The sequence below is a fragment of the Pristiophorus japonicus genome, chromosome 1 (genome assembly GCF_044704955.1).
Source record: "Pristiophorus japonicus isolate sPriJap1 chromosome 1, sPriJap1.hap1, whole genome shotgun sequence".
Classification (NCBI taxonomy): domain Eukaryota; kingdom Metazoa; phylum Chordata; class Chondrichthyes; family Pristiophoridae; genus Pristiophorus; species Pristiophorus japonicus.
The window spans coordinates 439403300-439424814 of NC_091977.1; the positions used below are offsets into that span (position 1 = coordinate 439403300).

Sequence of the window (21515 nt, forward strand, 5' to 3'; positions counted from 1 at the left end):
CATCGAAGTTTCCTTTCGTTCAGGACCCTAGTTTCCGAATTAACTGTGTCACTCTCCCATCTTAATAAAGAATTTTACCATATTATGGTCACTCTTCCCCAAGGGGCCTCGCACAACAAGATTGCTAATTCGTCCTTTCTCATTACACATCACCCAGTCTAGGATGGCCAGCCCTCTAGTTGGTTCCTCGACATATTGGTCTTGAAAACCATCCCAAATACACTCCAGGAAATCCTCCTCCACTGTATTGCTACCAGTTTGTTTAGCCCAATCTATATGTAGATTAAAGTCGCCCATAATAACTGCTGTGCCTTTATTGCACGCCGCCCTAATTTCTTGTTTGATGCTGTCCCCAACCTCACTTCGCCACGGATGGTTCATCCTTCTCTTCTTTCCCACTCGAATATATCTTTACTGAGAGGTATGAAATATCTTCTTAAATGTTTGCCACTGCTTTTCTGCAGTCTTACCCTTTAATACGTTTTCCCAGTCCACTTCAACCAGCTCTGCCTTCATACCTTTGTAATTACCTTTATTTAAGTTCAGGACACTAGTTTGAGAACAAGCTTTCTCACCCTCAAACTGAATTTGAAATTCTACCATGTTATGATCACTCTTCCCAAGAGTATCTTTCACTACGAGATCATTAATTAATTCAGACGCGTTACACATTACCAGGTCTAATAAGTCTGCTCCCTGGTTGGTTCCACAACATATTGTTCCAAGAAACCATCCCGCATACACTCTATGAACTCTTCCTCAAGGCTACCTTTGCCAATTTGATTTGTCCAATCAATAAGAAAATTAAAATCGCCCATGATTATTGCCGTACCTTTCTTACAAGCCTCTATTATTTCTTGATTTATACTCTGTCCTACAGTGTGGCTACTGTTTGGGGGCCGGTCGACCACGCCCACATTCTACATCTTGATCTTCTGAGCCAATATAATTTCTCACTACTGCACTGATGTCACTCCTTATTAACAGACCTACCCCACCTCCTTTTCCTTTCTGCCGATCCTTACGAAATGGCAAATATCCCTGAATATTCAGTTCCCATCCTTGGTCACCTTGCAACCACATCTCTGTCATGGCAATCAGATCATGCCCATTTATTTCTACTTGTGACGTCAACTCATCTATCTTGTTACCAATGCTGTGTGCATTCAGATGCAGAGCTTTTAATTTATGAGACCTCATTGAGGTGTATAAAATTATGAGGGGCCTAGATATATTGGAAAGGGCCTATTTCCCTTAGCAGAGGGGTCAACAACCAGGGGGCATAAATTTAAAGTAATTGGTAGAAGGTTTAGAGGGGGTTTGAAGGGACATTTCTTCACGCAGAGGGTTGTGGGGGTCTGGAACTCACTGTCTAAAAGGGTGGTAGAGGCAGAAACCCTCACCACATTTAAAAAGTACTTGCATGTGCACTTGAAGTGCCGTAACCTGCAGGGTTATGGACCTCGAGCTGGAAAGTGGGATTGGTGTGGATAGCCTCTTGTTGGCCCGCACAGACACAATGGGCCGAAATGGCCTCCTTCCGTGCTGTAAACTTCTATGATTCTGATTTGACTTATGTATATGCTCTGTCCCTTGCCGTGACACTCTGGTCATCATTACCCCTATTGCTTCCTTGCACTTTTGTCTTCTTTCTCTTTTTACATTTCCGTTCATCGGATCCCTCTCCCCCCACCACTATTTAGTTTAAAGCCCTATCTACAGCCCTAGTTATTCGATTCACCAGGACTCTGGCCCCAGCCTGGTTCAAGTGAAGCCCATCCCAATGGAACAGCTCCCTCTTACCCGAGTATTGGTACCAGTGCCCGATGAATTGAAACCCATTTCTTAGAATAAGAGGCCGCTTATTTAAAACTGAGATGAGGAGGAATCTCTTCTCTGAGGATTGTAAATCTATGGAATTCTCTGCCCCAGAGAGCTGTGGAGGCTGGGTCATTGAATACCTGCAAGGTGGAGATAGACAGATTTTTGAGCGATAATCTAAAACAATAAACTAAATCCAAATTCATCCATGATTTCATAAGTGACCTTCAATTTTATCTCAGTGCAAATCTTTGTGTTGAATCCATCGAATGAAGAGATAGACTTGGATAGTAAATTTGACACAAAGCCAAGTTTTTGAAGCAACAAAAAGGAACAAGCAATTACTTTCAACTTTTCATAACATCCTTCTTTTTGTAAGGAATCTACAAATCTGTATACTTCATTTGGTGCATAACCTTTGACGAAGACTTCAATCCAAAATGCAATGGCAGCCATTTTAAATATCGCTGGTGCATTCCATGCCAATGTGGAGAGAAACAATGACTTGTTATCCTCACCAGTGAAATAACTTCTGTTGAATCAAATTAGTTTTTGATCTCAATTAACACAAAATAGGTATTTACAACTATGGAAAAAAAAAATCACAACTTAGTTTTAAAATGTGTTCTGCGTTTAATCTGGTTGATTTGCACTTTCCTTCAAACATTATCTGAAATTATCCAGATTTTTTGAATAAAGTATTCATGGCAGTAATAAATATCCTTTATCAAAAGTTCACGCAAACAATGTTAGGTAAATTATATGACAAAACATGCAGCTACTTACAAACTTGTGACAAGTGTGAATCTCCAATTATATCCTAATGCATAGATCACTCAGTTGCAGCCATCAGAAACCACACCCGCAATTCAAATGCGAAAAGGTTTTTAGCCCACAAAGCTCATGGTTTTTACAAGACATGTACGATTTGCCCCATAATAAGCTCCATCAAATTCATTTGATCCACTAAAACGAGATTCCACACAGTTTTTCTTCCTCCCCAGAAATGTAATCAAGTGAAACTCCAGAATTTCTACTTGACCTCCATCCTTAAACTTCACTCATTGCTTTCTATTGAATGAAATATCCATGGTCTCAACAGCTCAGGATCTATGAAGTAGCATACAGAATCCAACCATCACTTTCTATACCTTATCATCTTAAATCACTGTTTACATCAAATACATTCACACAGCTTTTTAAAGCAATGCAGCCAATTGACAAAGAATTAGCTACATTTGATCAGAGATTTCTCAAGCATCATACTTCGTATCATTTGTAAATTTTCTGTCGAGACCCAAAGCTCTGGAATTCTGCCTCTAAACCACCACACCCCCACCTCTCTTTCCTTCTTTAAGATGCTCCTTAAAACCCACCTCTTTGACCAAGCTAATATCTCCTTATGTAGCTCAGTGTCGAATTTGGTTTTGGGTAATGCTCCCGTGAAGCAACTTGGGATGTTTTACGATGTTCAAGGCATGATATAAATACAAGTTGTTGTTGTAGTTATAGTTCCACAAAAATAGGGTGAAAGACAGAAACCCTACAATACATCTCTCTCGCATCTCAAATTCATCAAAAGGGAGCTGGAACTCCCTTGCCCAACAAAAAACCATATTCTACTGTTTGTGATGTGACATGATTATCATGGTTCACTCTGGGTTTTACAGTTTCACATAAGCAGGATGAAAACCACCTCTTTCGTATGTATAAAATTTGTCCACAAGTGTTGGAAATTCCTAACCACGCTCAGGTAACATATCCAGTTCTAGGTCTTAAACAGGCCCCAGAGTGTGCATCCAGGTTATGCAAGAGAAACTTTTGAGAGGAATTACAAAACATTAATTTCCTAATTTTATCAGCAAGTTTAATGATTCTATCAGAAATTATTTAATGATTATCAGAAATTATTAGATTTTTTAATGTTTGTCAGAAATGTTATACAGCTAAATTCTTAAAAATGCTAATAAATGAGAACAAACATACAAAAAAACCATAAATAGATTCTTCTATTTTCCAGCATTTAGCATTGACCCGAACACCACTGATTTGACAATGGCAGCCTATCTTGATACAAGATATGGGCCAGGAAACATACAATCACTATAATCTAATTCCAAGAGGCCTCTGAAGCATATTCAGTTGAAATATTTCAACTCCATTTAGCTATTGATCGGTTATGTTAAACTGTTGTCATTTCCTTTAATATTAAACATTTTTAAGTTTGTGACACTGGACGGACTCAGTTGACAGGATCAAAAGCAAGTCAATACTTCCTTAAGTTGTCACAGTCACAGTAATAAAACCCAAGCTGTTAATTACCATACCTATCCAAAGTATTGCACATGAAATGGGATCATACCTTTACAGGATTGTATTCACTCTTACTGTTGGCGTCAGCAGAATTGAAAATAGTAGATTTGCTCTCTGAGCGTGGTTTGCCATTTTGTCGGAAAGGACTTGACAAGGGTAACCCTGCAACACTGATTCCATCTGAAACGGACAACAGACAATTTTTAAGTAAAAAACAGACTTATTACACACAACTGCTAATTTTTGAGAAAAGTTGACCAATTACATTGATTTATGACAACTGCAAGATATAAAAGATTCATGGAAACATTTGAAGTTTTACAGAATGCTAATAAGTTATTCTTCATTTTTCCTGATTCTGTAAGCAGGAAAGATTGCAACCATTTACACTTATACATACAAAAGACCAAAAGGACGAATAACTGATTTTAAGAGTTTAGTGCCCTGTATAAAAGCCAAATGTGCTGAATTAGTTTTAATGCACACGAAGGGCAGTGGAGGCATCCTGTCCAATAGATTTCAAGGCTCGGCAAGCAAGCATTACAAAAAGAGAGACTTGCATTTATATCGACCTTTTCACAACCTCAGGATGTCCCAAAGCGCTTTACAGCCAATGAAGAACTTTTTAAGTGTTATAATGTAGGAAATGAAGCAGCCAATTTGCATACAGCAAGGTCCCACAAACAGCAATGATATGATGACCAGATAATCTATTTTAGTGATGGTGGTTGTGGGATAAATATTGGCCAAGATACTGGGGAGAACTCTCCTTCGAAATAGTGCCATGGGATCTTATACGTCTACCTGAGGGGGCAGACAGGGCCTCAGTTTATCGTCTCATCCGAAAGGTGGCACTGCTGAGTATCAGCCTAGATTTTGTGCTCAAGTCTCTGGAGTGGGACTTGAACCCACAACTTTCTGACTCAAGAGTGCTACCACTGAGCCACTGTATTTGATAATGGGGTTACTTATTCACATGCCTCTGAAACTATGGGGTAATTTTAACCGAACTCGCCGAACAGAAAACCGGATATTATGGTATTAGGTGGGGTCACACTACGCGACAATACAAGTAGGGACCAAAACGGAGACCTATGCAGGGAGACAGAGGGCATGGCTGAGGTACTAAATGAGTACTTTGCATCTGCCTTCACCAAGGAAGATGTTGCAAGTAAATGAAACTGGAGGTAGTTGAGATACTGGATGGGATAAAAATTGATACGGATGAGGTACTAGAAAGGCTGGCTGTACTTAAAGTAGATAAGTCACCATGACCAGATGGAATGCACCCTAGGATGCTGAGGGAACTAAGGGTGGAAATTACAGAATTACTGGCCATAATCTTAAAATCCTCCTTGGATATGGGATTGGTGCCAGAGGTCTGGAGAATTGTAAATGTTCACAAAGGGTGTAAGGATAAATCCAGCAACTACACGCCAGTCAGTTTAACTTTGGTAGTGGGGACGCTTTAAGAAATGATAATCCGGGACAAAATTAACAGCCACTTGGACAAGTATTTATTAATTAAAGAAAGCCAGCACGGATTTGTTAGGCAAAACTTGTTTAACTGACTTGATTGAGTTTTTTGATGCGATAACAGAGGGGGTTGATCAGGGCAATGTAGTTAACATGGTGTACATGGACTTCCAAAAGGCGTTTGATAAAGTGCCACATAATAAGCATGCCAGCAAAGTTGAAGCCCATGAAATAAAAAGGACATTGGCCGCATGGATATGAAATTGGCTAAGTGACAGGAGTAGTAGCAGTGAACTGTTATTTTTCAGACTGGAGGAATGTATACACTGTTGTTTCTCAGGGATCAGTACTAGGACTACTGCTTTTCTTGATATACATATTAATGACTTAGACTTGGGTGTACGGTGGACAATTTCAAAATTTGCATATGACAAAACTTGGAAGTACAGTGAACAGTGAGGAGGATATTGATAGACTTCAAGACAGACAGACAGGCTGATGAAATGGGCAGACACATGACAGATGAAATGCAGTAAAGTGCAAAGTGATACATTTTGGTAGGAAGAACGAGGAGAGGCAATATAAACTAAAGGGGGTGCAATTCTAAAGGTACAATTCTAAAGGGGGTGCATGGTCAGACACCTGGGGGTATATGTGCACAAATTGTTGAAGGTGGCAGGGCAGGTTGAGAAAGCTTCATAAACAGAGACAGAGTGTACAAAAGCAAGGAAGTTATGATGAACCTTTATAAAACACTGGTTTGGCCTCAACTGGAGTATTGTGTCCAATTATCGACACTGCACTTGTGGAAGGATGTGAATGCTTTAGAGAGGGTGCAGAAAATATTTACAAGAATGGCTCCAGGGATGAGTAATTACAGGCCAGTCAGCCTAACCTCAGTGGTGGGAAAATAATTGGGGGGACAGGATAAATCTTCATTTGGAAAGGCATAGATTAATCAAGGACAGTCAACATGGATTTGTCAAGGGAAAGTCGTGTCTAACTAACTTGATTGAATTTCTCGAGAGGTAACCATGTAATGTATATGGATTTTAGCAAAGCTTTTGATAAGGTCCCACATGGCAGACTGGTCACGAAAGTAATAGCCCATGGGATCCAGGGCAAAGTGGCAAGTTGGATCCAAAATTAGCTCGGAGGCAGGAAGCAAAGGGTAATGGTTGATGGGCGTTTGTGTGACTGGAAGGCAGTTTCCAGTGGGGTTCTGCAGGGCTCAGTGCTGGGTCCTTTGCTTTTTGTGGTATATATCAATGACTTGGATGTAAATGTTGGGGCTATGATTAAGAAGTTTGTAGATGACACTAAAATAGGCTGTGTGGTTGATAAATGAAGAAGAAAGAAATCAATGTACTGGTCAGGTGGGCAGAACAGTGGCAAATGGAATTCAATCCAGAGAAGTGTGAGGTAATGCATTTGGGAAGGGCTAACAAGGCATGGGAATACACATTCAATGGAACAACATTGAAAGTGTAAAGGAACAAAGGTACCTTGAAGTGCAGGTCCACAGATCCCTGAAGGTAGCAGCCCAGGTAGATAAGTTTCTCCTCATCTCTGCTTTAAATGGGCGGCCCCTTATTCTCAGATCGTGCCGTCAAGTTCTCGTCTCCCCCATCAGTGGAAACATCCTCTCTGCATCCACCTTGTCAAGCCCCCTCATAATCTTCTACGTTTCAATAAGATCACCTCTCATTCTTCTGAATTCCAATGAGTAGTGGCCCAACCTACTCAACCTTTCCTCATAAGTCATCGCCCTCATCCCCAGAATCAACCTAGTGAACCTTCTCTGAACTGCCTCCAAAGCAAGTATATCCTTTCGTAAATATGGAAACCAAAACTGCACGCAGTATTCCAAGTGTGGCCTCACCAATGCCTTATGTAGCTGTAGCAAGACTTCTCTGCTTTTATACTCCATCCCCTTTGCAATAAAGGCCAAGATACCATTGACCTTCCTGATCACTTGCTGTACCTGCATACGATCCTTTTGTGTTTCATGCACAAGTGCCCCCAGGTCCCACTGTACTGCGGTACTTTGCAATCTTTCTCCATTTAAATAATAACTTGCTCTTTGATTTTTTTTCTGCCAAAGTGATGACCTCTCACTTGCCAAATTTTTGCCCACTCACTTAGCCAGTCGATGTCCTTTTGCAGATTTTGTGTGTCCTCCTCACACATTGCTTTTCCTCCCATCTTTGTATCGTCAGTAAACTTGGCTACATTACACTCAGTCCCTTCTTCCAAGTCATTAATATAGATTGTAAAGAGTTGGGGTCCCAGCACTGATCCCTGCGGCACCCCACTAGTTACTGGTTGCCAACCACAGAATGAACCATTTATCCCGACTCTCTGTTCGTTAGCAAATCCTCTATCCATACTAATATATTACCCACAACCCCGTGAACTTTTATCTTGTGCAGTAACCTTTTATGTGGCACCTTGTTAAATGCCTTCTGGAAGTCCAAATACACTACATCCACTGGTTCCCCTTAATCCACCCTGTTCGTTACATCCTCAAAGAATTCCAACAAATTTGTCAAATCATGGGTGATCTGTATCTTAACTCCATTTACCCGGGAATGGTAGCATAATGGTCGTGTTATTGGACTTGTAATCCAGAAGCCTGGACTAATGATCGAGTGATGCAAGTTCAAATCCCACAACAGCAGTTGGCGAATTTACATTGTTAATTAAATAAAACAGCATGCAACAACCAAATTGGCATAAAAACCCATCTGGTTGACTGATGTCCTTTAGGGAAAGAAATCTTACCGAGTCTGGTCTATATGCGATTCCAGACCCACAACTGCTCTCGAACATGGCCGAGCAAGCCACTCATTTGTACCAAACCGCAACGACAAAGTATAATCCACACGAACTACAGCGGTTCAAGAAGGGGCCTCACTAGCGCCTTTTCAAGGGCAATTAGGGATGGGCAATAAATGCCGCCATCGACTCCCACATCCCGTGAATGAATAAAAAATAAAATGCCTCAATACCCTGGCCTAACAAAATCTATCAATCTCAGTTAGGAACTGAATTGGCTAGGATAGATTGGCGAATGATACTTAGGGGGTTGACTGTGGATGGGCAATGGCAGACATTTAGAGACCGCATGGATGAAGTACAACAATTGTACATTCCTGTCTGGCGTAAAAATAAAAAGGGGAAGGTGGCTCAACCGTGGCTATCTAGGGAAATCAGGGATAGTATTAAAGCCAAGGAAGTGGCATACAAATTGGCCAGAAATAGCAGCGAACCTGGGGACTGGGAGAAATTTAGAACTCAGCAGAGGAGGACAAAGGGTTTGATTAGGACAGGGAAAATGGAGTACGAGAAGAAGCTTGCAGGGAACATTAAGGCGGATTGCAAAAGTTTCTATAGGTATGTAAAGAGAAAAAGGTTGGTGAAGACAAACGTAGGTCCCCTGCAGTCAGAATCAGGGGAAGTCATAACGGGGAACAAAGAAATGGCGGATCAATTGAACAAGTACTTTGGTTCGGTATTCACTAAGGAGGATACAAACAACCTTCCGGATATAAAAGGGGTCAGAGGGTCTAGTAAGGAAGAGGAACTGAGGGAAATCTTTATTAGTCGGGAAATTGTGTTGGGGAAATTGATGGGATTGAAGGCCGATAAATCCCCAGGGCCTGATGGACTGCATCCTAGAGTACTTAAGGAGGTGGCCTTGGAAATAGCGGATGCATTGACAGTCATTTTCCAACATTCCATTGACTCTGGATCAGTTCCTATGGAGTGGAGGGTAGCCAATGTAACCCCACTTTTTAAAAAAGGAGGGAGAGAGAAAACAGGGAATTATAGACCGGTCAGCCTGACCTCAGTAGTGGGTAAAGTGATGGAATCAATTATTAAGGATGTCATAGCAGTGCATCTGGAAAATGGTGACATGATAGGTCCAAGTCAGCATGGATTTGTGAAAGGGAAATCATGCTTGACAAATCTTCTGGAATTTTTTGAGGATGTTTCCAGTAAAGTGGACAAGGGAGAACCAGTTGATGTGGTATATTTGGACTTTCAGAAGGCTTTCGACAAGGTCCCACACAAGAGATTAATGTGCAAAGTTAAAGCACATGGGATTGGGGGTAGTGTGCTGACGTGGATTGAGAACTGGTTGTCAGACAGGAAGCAAAGAGTAGGAGTAAACGGGTACTTTTCAGAATGGCAGGCAGTGACTAGTGGAGTGCCGCAAGGTTCTGTGCTGGGGCCCCAGCTGTTTACATTGTACATTAATGATTTAGACGAGGGGATTAAATGCAGTATCTCCAAATTTGCGGATGATACTAAGTTGGGTGGCAGTGTGAGCTGCGAGGAGGATGCTATTAGCCTGCAGAGTGACTTGGATAGGTTAGATGAGTGGGCAAATGCATGGCAGATGAAGTATAATGTGGATAAATGTGAGGTTATCCACTTTGGTGGTAAAAACAGAGAGACAGACTATTATCTGAATGGTGACAGATTAGGAAAAGGGAAGGTGCAACGAGACCTGGGTATCATGGTACATCAGTCATTGAAGGTTGGCATGCAGGTACAGCAGGCGGTTAAGAAAGCAAATGGCATGTTGGCCTTCATAGCGAGGGGATTTGAATACAGGGGCAGGGAGGTGTTGCTACAGTTGTACAGGGCCTTGGTGAGGCCACACCTGGAGTATTGTGTACAGTTTTGGTCTCCTAACTTGAGGAAGGACATTCTTGCTATTGAGGGAGTGCAGCGAAGGTTCACCAGACTGATTCCCGGGATGGCGGGACTGACCTATCAAGAAAGATTGGATCAATTGGGATTGTATTCACTGGAGTTCAGAAGAATGAGAGGGGACCTCATAGAAACGTTTAAAATTCTGACGGGTTTAGACAGGTTAGATGCAGAAAGAATGTTCCCAATGTTGGGGAAGTCCAGAACCAGGGGTCACAGTCTGAGGATAAGGGGTAAGCCATTTAGGACCGAGATGAGGAGAAACTTCTTCACCCAGAGAGTGGTGAACCTGTGGAATTCTCTACCACAGAAAGTAGTTGAGGCCAATTCACTAAATATATTCAAAAGGGAGTTAGATGAAGTCCTTACTACTCGGGGGATCAAGGGTTATGGCGAGAAAGCAGGAAGGGGGTACTGAAGTTTCATGTTCAGCCATGAACTCATTGAATGGCGGTGCAGGCTAGAAGGGCTGAATGGCCTGCTCCTGCACCTATTTTCTATGTTTCTATGTTTTCAATTGACTTTTTGGGAGAGAGTTTTCCAGATTTCCACTATCCTTTGTGTGAACAAGTGCTTCCTGATTTCACCCTTGATCAGCCAAGCTCTGATTTTAAGATTGTGCACCCTTTTTCTGGACACCATTACTAGAGGAAATTGTTTCTCTATATACCCTTTCAACTCCTTTGATCATCTGAAACACCTCAATTAGATCATGCCTTATTCAATAGTCAAGGGAATACAAGCCAAATCTACGCAACCTGTCCTCATAGTTTAACTCTTTTAGCACCAGTATCATTCTGGTAAATCTCCAAGCCCAATATATCCTTCCGGAACTGCAGTGCCCAGAATTGGGGAGAAGCCCAGAAGCAGAGGTAGAGGCCAAGGAGTGGTCCAGGGAAGGAACAGCACAGGCCAACAGTGAGGTGTCACGGGGACTATACTGCACCCTATGAATCCCAAGGAGATATTTCCTGTGGAATAAAGGAAAGAGGACAGTAGGAGTATGCGTGTGTGTATGAACTAGGCCCAGACATCAGAGCCTGGTCTCCAGTCGTCTTGGATCCCCTTCCCATTGGATCAAGACTTTGCTCTGTTAAGCCTGTGTGGCAGCTGGTGTGCAACGGCCACCCCATGTTAAAAGAATTCACGCACAGGCACCCTCCACACTTTAAAATTAAGTTCTGGACCTGGAACATCAGGACCCTTGGGAGCACGATATATCACCACGCCATCCACGAGGTACCTGCACTCTGGAATCTTATTCAAGGAGCTAAGGTCATACTTGCTCATTGTGCACAGTACTCAGTTTCATCCTTTATTCTGAGCATAGCAATTGGCGATGAGGTAACAAACAACCACGCGAAAATGCAAACAACAGTTGGTATCCTGGAGAAGTTCTCAGAAGGGGACGATTGGGAGGCCTTCGTGGAGCGACTCGACCAATACTTCGTGGCCAACAAGCTGGAAGGGGACGAAAACGCTACCAAATGAACGGCGATCCTCCAAGCTGTCTGTGGGGCAACAACCTATGGCCTCATGAAGAACCTCCTAGCTCCGGCAAAACCAGAGAAATCCTCTGAAGAATTGTGTATGCTGGTCTGGGAGCACCTAAATCCTAAGGAAAGCGTTTTGATGGCGAGATATTGGTTCTATCGGTGAACGATTGGAAGGCCAGGAAGTGGCGAGCTATGTTACCAAACAAAGGCGTCTCGCAGTACATTGCGAGTTTGAGGGATTCCTAGAACAAATGCTAAGAGACTTTTTTGTATTGGGCATTGGCCATGAAACAATCCTTCGCAAACTGTTGATTGTAGTAACTCTGAACCAAAGTAGAGCCATAACGATAGCCCAGGCATTTATGTCCACCAACGACCTCACCCAACAGATTTCGCAGAGTAAAGAAGTTTCGGCCAGTACTGTGCATAAAGTAACGTCGGTTTCGAGCAGTAATATAGAGGGCAGAACGCACATGCCAACTGCTGCTGCCCGACGTCAGATGACCCACAGTCCGCCATCAATCGTTAATGCGAGGCAGTTAACACCTTGTTGGCATTGTGGAGGTGATCATCAGCCCCATCAGTGCCGCTTCAAGCACGATGAGTGCAACGGTTGCAGAACAATGGGACACCTCCAGAAAATGTGCAGGCGAGCTGCAAACCCTGCACACCACCACGTTAGAGGAAGATCGATCCACAGTGGATCAGATTGAGTTGCATACACGTACGGAGGAGGCAGAAGTATATGGGGTACACACATTCACTCCGAAATGTTCACCAATAATGTTGAAAGCTGAACTGAACGGTATTCCAGCATCTATGGAACTGGACACAGGTGCAAGTCAGTCCATAATGAGTAAAAAGGACTTCGACAGGCTGTGGGGCAACAAGGCACACAGGCCCAAGCTCAGCCCCATTCAAATCAAACTAAGAACTTACACCAAGGTACTAATGCCTGTAATTGGCAGTGTAGAAGTCAAAGTCTCCTATGACGGAGCAGTACACGAACTTCCGCTGTGGATTGTGCCAGGGGATGGTCCCACGTTGTTTGGCAGAAGCTGGCTGGGAAAAATCCACCGGAACTGGGATGACATCCGAGCGCTTTCGGCCGTCGACAACGCCTCATGAGCTCAGGTTCTGAGCAAGTTCCCATCGTTGTTCGAGCCAGGCATTGAAAGCTTCTCATGGGTGAAAGTGCAGATCCATTTGGTTCCCGGTATACGACCCATCCACCACAAGGCACAGGCACTACCGTACATGATGCGTGACAAAGTAGAAGTTGAGCTGGACAGGCTGCAGCGAGAAGGCATCATAGCGCCGGTGGAATTCAACGAGTGGGCTAGTCAGATTGTCCCGGTACTTAGAGGACGGCACAGTTAGAATTTGTGGGGACTATAAAGTAACGATTAACCGTTTTTCGCTACAGGACCAGTACCCGCTACCCAAGACAGACGACCGATTCGCGACCCTGGCTGGAGAGAAGACGTTCACCAAGCTGGACCTGACCTCGGCCGACATGACGCAGGAGCTGGAGGAGTCTTCGAAAGGCCACACCTGCATCAACACACACAAAGGTCTGTTTATCTATAACCGGTACTCGTTCAGGATTCGGTCGGCCGCAGAAATCTTCCAACCGAACATGGAGAGCCTGCTAAAGTCGGTTCCTGGCACCGTGGTTTTCCAGGATGACATACTGGTTATAGGTCGGGACACCATTGAGCATTTGAAAAATCTGGAAGAGGTTCTTAATCTTGGATCGCGTGGGGCTCAGGTTCAAACGCTCGAACTGTGTTTTCCTGATGCAGAAAGTCGAGTTCTTGGGAAGAAGAATCGCGGCAGATGGCATCAGACCCACCGATGCTAAGGCGGAGGTCATGAAGAACGCATTGAGACCACATAACGTGACGGAGCTGCGGTCGTTCCTGGGACTCCTTACATAGAAACATAGAAAATAGGTGCAGGAGTAGGCCATTCGGCCCTTCGAGCCTGCATCAAAATTCAATATCATGGCTGATCATTCCCTCAGTACCCCTTTCCTGCTTTCTCTCCATACCCCTTGATCACCTAAGCCATAAGGGCCATATCTAACTCTCTCTTGAATATATCCAATGAACTGGCATCAACAACTCTCTGCGGCAGGGGATTCCACAGGTTAACAACTCTCTGAGTGAAGAAGTTTCTCCTCATCTCAGTCCTAAATGCCTACCTCTTATCCTAAGATTGTGTCCCCTGGTTCTGGACTTCCCCAACATCGGGAACAACCTACCCGCATCTAACCTGTCCTATCCCTTCTAAATCTTGTATGTTTCTATGAGATCACCTCTCATCCTTCTAAACTCCAAGGCATAAAAGCCCAATTGATCCAGTCTGCTCACGTCAGTCCAGCCGTCCCTGGAATCAGTCTGGTGAACCTTCGCTGCACTCCCTCAATAGCAAGAATGTCCTTCCTCACATAAGGAGACCAAAACTGAACACAATATTCCAGGCGAGGCCTCACCAAGGCCCTGTACAACTGCAGTAAGACCTCCCTGCTCCTATACTCAAATCCCCTAGCTATGAAGGCCAACATACTATTTGCCTTCTTTACCGCCTGCTGTACCTGTATGCCTGATGAACCAGGACACCCAGGTCTTGTTGCACCTCCCCTTTTCCTAATCTGCCACCATTCAGGTAATATTCTGTCTTTGCATTTTTGCCACCAAAGTGGATAACCTCACATTTATCCACATTATATTGCATCTGCCATGCATTTGCCCACTCAGCTAACCTGTCCAAGTCACCCTGCAGCCTCTTAGCGTCCCCCTCACAGCTCACACCGCCATCCAGTTTAGAGTCATCTGCAAACTTGGAGATATTACTCAATTCCTTCATCCAAATCATTGATGTATATTGTAAAGAACTGGCGTCCCAGCACTGAGCCCTGCGGCACTCCACCAGTCACTGCCTGCCATTCTGAAAAGGACCCATTTATCCAGACTCTGCTTCCTGTCTGCCAACCAGTTCTCTATCCACGTCAGTATATTACCCCCAATACCATGTGCTTTGATTTTGCACACCAATCTCTTGTGTGGGACCTTGTCAAAAGCCTTTTGAAAGTCCAAATACACCACATCCACTGGTTCTCCCTTGTCCACTCTACTAGTTACATCCTCAAAAAATTCCAGAAGATTTGTCAAGCATGATTTCCCCTTCATAAATCCATGATGACTTTGACCAATCCTGTCGCTGCTTTCCAAATGCGCTGCTATTTCATCCTTAATAATTGATTCCATCATTTTCCCCACCACTCATGTCAGGCTAACCGGTCTATAATTACTCGCTTTCTCTCTCCCTCCCTTTTTAAAAAGTGGTGTTACATTAGCTACCCTCCAGTCCATAGGAACTGCTCCAGAGTCGATAGGCTGTTGGAAAATGATCACCAATGCATCCACTATATCTAGGGCCACTTCCTTAAGTACTCTGGGATGCAGACTATCAGGCTCCGGGGATTTATCGGCCTTGAATCCCATCAATTTCCCAAACACAATTTCCCGCCTAATATGGATATCCTTCAGTTTCTCTTCCTCACCAGACCCTTGGTCCCCTCGTACTTCCGGAAGGTTATTTGTGTCTTCCTTCGGGAAGACAGAACCAAAGTATTTGTTCAACTGGTCTGCCATTTCTTTGTTTCCCATTATAAATTCACCTGAATCCGACTGCAAGGGACTTACGTTTGTCTTCACTAACCTTTTTCTCTTCACATATCTATAGAAGCTTTTGCAGTCAGCTTTTAAGTTCCCGGCAAGCTTCTTCTCGTACTCTATTTTCCCCCTCTTAACTGAACCCTTTGTCCTCCTCTGCTGAATTCTAAATTTCTCCCAGTCCTCAGGTTTGCTGCTTTTTCTGGCCAATTTATATGCCTCTTCCTTCAATTTAACACTATCCTTAATTTCCATCGTTAGCCACGGTTGAGCCACCTTCCCCATTTTATTTTTACTCCAGACAGGGATGCACAATTGCTGAAGTTCATCCATGTGATCTTAAAATGTTTGCCATTGCCTATCCACCGTCAACCCTTTAAGTATCATTCGCCAGTCTATTCTCGCTAATTCACATCTCATTCCATCGAAATTACCTTTCCTTAAGTTCAGGACCCTAGTCTCTGAATTAACTGTCACTTTCCATCTTAATAGAGAATTCTACCATATTATGGTCACTCTTCCCCAAGGGACCTCGCACAGCAAGATTGCTAATTAGTCCTTTCTCATTACACATTACCCAGTCTTGGATGGCCAGCCCTCCAGTTGGTTCCTCGACATATTGGTCGAGAAAACCATCCCAATACACTCCAGGAAATCTTCCTCCACTGCATTGCTACATGTTTGGTTAACCCAATCAATATGTCGATTAAAGTCACCCATGATAACTGCTGTACCTTTATTGCATGCATCCCTAATTTCTTGTTTGATGCTGTCCCCAACCATACTACTACTGTTTGGTGGTCTGTACACAACTCCCACTAGCGTTTTCTGCCCCTTGGTATTCCGCAGCTGCACCCACACCGATTCCACATCATCCAAGCTAATGTCCTTTCTTACTATTGCATGAATTTCCTCTTCAACCAGCAATGCTACTCCGCCTCCTTTTCCTTTCTGTCTATCCTTCCTAAATGTTGAATACCCATGGATGTTCAGTTCCCAGCCTTGGTCACTATGGAGCCATGTCTCCGTGATGCCAATTACATCATACCCGTTAAATGCTATCTGCGCAGTTAATTCGTCCACCTTATTCCGAATACTCCTCGCAGTGAGGCACAGAGCCCTCAGGCTTATCTTTCTAACACATTTTGCCCCTTCAGAATTTTGCTGTAATGTGGCCCTTTTTGCTTTAGGTTTCTCTGTCCTCCATTTTTGCTTTTCTTCTTTCTATCTTTTGCTTCTGCCCCCATTCTTCTTCCCTATGTCTCCCTGCATAGGTTCCCATTCCCTTGCCATATTAGTTTAACTCCTGCTCAACAGCACTGGCAAACACTCCCCCTAGGACATTGGTTCCGGCCCTGCCCAGGTGCAGACCGTCCAGTTTGTACTTGTCCCACCTCCCCCAGAACCGGTTCCAATGTCCCAGGAATTTGAATCTCTCCCTTCTGCACTACTCCTCAAGCCATGTATTCATCTGAGCTATCCTGCGATTCCTACTCTGACGAGCACGTGCCACTGCTAGCAATCCTGAGATTACTACTTTTGATGTCCTACTTTTTAATTTAACTCCTTCACTGCCATTTGCCTTCTTCAGCGCCTGCTGTACCTGCATGCCGACTTTCAATGACTGATGTACCATTACACCCAGGTCTCGTTGCACCTCCCCTTTTCCTAATCTGCCGCCATTCAGATAATGTTCTTCCTTCGTGTTTTTGCCAGCAAAGTGGATAACCTCACATTTATCCACATTATACTACATTGCCACGCGTTTGCCCACTCACCTAACCTGTCCAAATCACCCTGCAGCCTTTTAGCGTCCTCCTCACAGCTCACACTGTCACCAAGTTTAGTGTCATCTGCAAACGTGGAGATTTTACACTCAATTCCCTCATCCAAATCATTAATGTATATTGTTAATAGCTGGGGTCCCAGCACTGAGCCCTGCGGCATTCCACCAGTCACTGCCTGCCATTTTGAAAAAGACCCGTTTATTCCGACTCTCTGCTTCCTGTCTGCCAACAGTTCACTATCTACGTCAGTACATTACCCCCAATACCACGTGCTTTAATTTTGCACACCAATCTCTTGTGCGGCACCTTGTCAAAAGCCTTTTGAAAGTCCAAATATACCACACCCACTGGTTCTCCCTTGTCCACTCTACCAGTTCCATCCTCAAAAAATTCAAGAAAATTTGTCAAGCAGGATTTCCCCTTCATAAATCCATGCTGACTTGGACCGATCCAGTCACTGCTTTCCATATGTGCTGCAATTTCATCTTTAATAATTGATTCAAACATTTTCCCCACTACTGATGACAGGCTAACCGGTCTGTAATTACCCGTTTTATCTCTCCCTTCTTTCTCAAAAAGTGGTGTTACATTAAGCTACCCTCCAGTCCATAGGAACTGATCCAGAGTCGATAGACTGTTGGAAACTGATCACCAATGCATCCACTATTTCTAGGGCCACTTCCTTAAGTACTCTGGGATGCAGACTATCAGGTCCCGGGGATTTATTGGCCTTCAATCCCATCAATTTTCCTAACACAATTTCCCACCTAATATGGATTTCCTTCAGTTCCTCCTTCCCACTATTATTTCCGGAAGGTTATTCGTGTCTTCCTTCATGAAGACAGAACTTTAACTATTTCGGTAATTTCCTACCTGGGTTAAGCACCCTGCTAGAACCCCTACATGTACTACTGCGCGAGGGAGACGACTGGGTCTGGGGGAATTCACTAGAAGCTGCCTTTAAGAAAGTCAGAAATCTGTTGTGTTCAAACAAACTGCTTGTCCTGTATAACCGTTGTAAAAGATTAGTGCTAGCTTGCGATGCGTCGTCATACAGGGTCGGATATGTATTGCAACAGGCTAATGAATCGGGGATCTTGCAACCGGTCGCTTATGCGTCCTGGAGTTTATCCAAGGCCAAAAGGGCTGACAGCATGATTGAAAAAGAGGCTCTGGCGTGCGTTTAAGGGGTTAAAAAAATGCACCAGTACTTATTTGGCCTCAAGTTTGAGATTGAAACTGACCACAAGCCACTCATATCGCTGTTCTCCGAGAGCAAAGGGATTAACACCAATGCCTCTGCCTGCATCCAAAGGTGGGCGCTCTTGGTGTCAGCAAACAGCTATATAATCCGCCACAGACCGGGCACAGAGAACTACGCAGATGCTCTCATTCGGCTGCCATTGCCCGCCACCGAGGTGGAAATGGCAGAGTCAGCGGAATTACTCATGGTCATGGAGGCATTCGAGAATGAAAAGTCCCCCATTACGACCCACCAGATAGGACCTGGACCAGCCAGGATCCTTTACTGTACTTGGTTAAAAAAAACTGTGTCCTCCATGGGAGCTGGTCCAGTGTCCCAGCGGAGATGCAGGAGGTGATTAAGCCATTCCACAGGCGCAAAGACGAAATGTCCCTGCAGGCGGACTGTCTGTTCTTGGATCTTGCCCAAGAAAGGCAGAGATGCGTTCATATGTGAACTGCAAAGCACCCACCCAGGCATTGTAATGATGAAAGCCATTGTCAGATCCCATGTGTGGTGGCCAGGCATCGACTCAGATTTAGAGTCATGCATGCGCCAGTGCAACACTTGCTGAGCAATGCACCCAGAGAGGCACCGCTAAGGTTGTGGTCGTGGCCCTCCAAACCATGGTCAAGGATCCATGTGGACTATGCGGGCCCATTTCTCGGCAAAATGTTCTTAGTTGTTGTAGACGCTTACTCAAAATGGATTGAATGTGCGATGATGTCTGTAAGCATGTCCACGGCCACTATTGAAAGCCTATGAGCCATGTTTGCCACACACGGCTTGCCTGATGTCCAAGTCAGCGACAATGGGCCGTGCCTCACCAGTGCTGAATTCAAGGAATTCATGACCCGCAATGGGATCAACCCCATCACATCTGCCCCATTCAAGCCCGCATCCAACGGCCAGGCAGAACGGGCAGTTCAGACCATCAAGCAAAGCTTGAAACGTGTGTTGGCAGGCTCCCTACAGACCCGGCTGTCCCGCGTGCTGCTCAGCTACCCCACCAGACCCCACTCACTCACCGGGGTTCCCCCAGCCGAGCTGCTTATAAGAACATAAGAATTAGGAACAGGAGTAGGCCATCTAGCCCCTCGAGCCTGCTCCGCCACTCAAGATCATGGCTGATCTGGCCGTGGACTCAGCTCCACTTACCCGCACGCTCCCCATAACCCTTAATTACCTTGTTGGTTAAAAATCAATCTATCTGTGATTTGAATACATTCAATGAGCTAGCCTCAACTGCTTCCCCGGGCAGAGAATTCCACAGATTCACAATCCTCTGGAAGAAATTATTCCTTCTCAACTCGGTTGTAAATTGGCTCCCCCGTATTTTGAGGCTGTGCCCCCTCGTTCTAGTCTCCCTCTCTGCCTCTATCTTGTCTATCCCTTTCATTATTTTTAATGTTTCTATAAGATCACCCCCTCATCTCCGGAAATCAGCCGAGTGAATCGTCTCTGTACCCCCTCCAAAGCTAGTATATCCTTCCTTCAGTAAGGTGACCAAAACTGCTCGCAGTACTCCAGGTGCGGCCTCACCAATACCCTGTACAGTTGCAGCAGGACCTCCCTGCTTTTGTTCTCCATCCCTCTCGCAATGAAGGCCAACATTCCATTCACCTTCCTGATTACCTGCTGCACCTGCAAACTAACGTTTTGGGATTCATGCACAAGGACCCCCAGGTCCCTCTGCACCGCAGCATGTTGTAATTTCTCCCCATTCAAATAATATTACCTTTTACTGTTTTTTTTCCCCCAAGGTGGATGACCTCACATTTTCCGACATTGTATTCCATCTGCCAAACCTCAGCCCATTTGCTTAACCTATCTAAATCTCTTTGCAGCCTCTGTGTCTTCTACATAACCTGATTTTTCACTAATCTTTGTGTCATCTGCAAATTTTGTTACACTACACTCTGTCCCCTCTTCCAGGTCATCTATGTATATTGTAAACAGTTGTGGTCCCAGCACCGATCCCTGTGGCACACCACTAACCACCGATTTCCAACCCGAAAAGGACCCATTTATCCCGACTCTCTGCTTTCTGTTAGCCAGCCAATTCTCGATTCATGCTAATACATTTCCTCTGACTCCGCGTACCTTTATCTTCTGCAGTAACCTTTTGTGTGGCACCTTATCGAATGCCTTTTGGAAATCTAAATACACCACATCCATCCGTATACCTCTATCCACCATGCTCGTGATATCCTCAAAAGAATTCCAGTAAATTAGTTAAATATCGTTTCCCCTTCATGAATCCATGTTGCGTCTGCTTGATTGCACTATTCCTATCTCGATGAAATGGGCGCTAAAAACAAGGCTCTCTCTTGTCCACCCTGTTCTCCATGATCACGTAGAGGGCAAGCGGCATCAACAAAGTGTGTATCTTGACCGCGCAAATTTGTCACGCGATATTGAGATCAATGATCCCGTGTTTGGGCTCAATTATGGACATGGTCCCAAATGGCTCACTGGCACGGTCACAGCCCAAGAGTGGAGTTGGGTGTTTCAGGTCAAATTGGCCAATGGACAAACGCACAGAAAATATTTGGACCAAATCAAATTGCGGTTCACCAACAGCCACGAACAACCCGAAGATGACACCACCAACTTTGACCCTCTAACACACAAGCACAAGTGGCAACTGACATTATGGTTGACCATGAAACCGAACTCACCATCCGCAGCAGCCCGGCAAGGCCAACAGCCCAGTGAAGAACTAACCAACTCACCCACACCCGCATTTGTACCGAGACGATCGACAAGGGAGCGAAAAACCCCAGATTGTCTCATCTTGTGAATAAGTGTACTGTTGATTTCATGGGGGAGTGATGTTATGTATTTAATCCCTTGTAACCTGTATTACACAACCAACAGAGGGCCGACCTGTTGGAGTCCCAAGGGATCCCAGCATCTCTTGGGAGCACGGTATAGAAACAGGCCACCCACAAGATACCTGCACTCTGGAGTCTTA

At 44.4% G+C, this 21515-nt stretch overlaps 1 protein-coding gene across 7 annotated transcripts in view; it reads right to left on the minus strand.

The window, feature by feature from the left end:
- trappc9 (trafficking protein particle complex subunit 9) overlaps positions 1 to 21515 on the minus strand; it is a 1402808-nt gene that overhangs the window by 961462 nt on the left and 419831 nt on the right. For all 7 annotated transcript variants that reach the window (XR_011595734.1, XM_070892854.1, XM_070892846.1 and 4 more), the window contains one exon: positions 4184 to 4314. Coding sequence is in view for 6 of the 7 variants with exons in the window: in XM_070892854.1 (XP_070748955.1) it covers positions 4184 to 4314 (131 nt within the window). In the remaining variant the exon portion in view is untranslated. The remainder of the gene's footprint in view (positions 1 to 4183; positions 4315 to 21515) is intronic.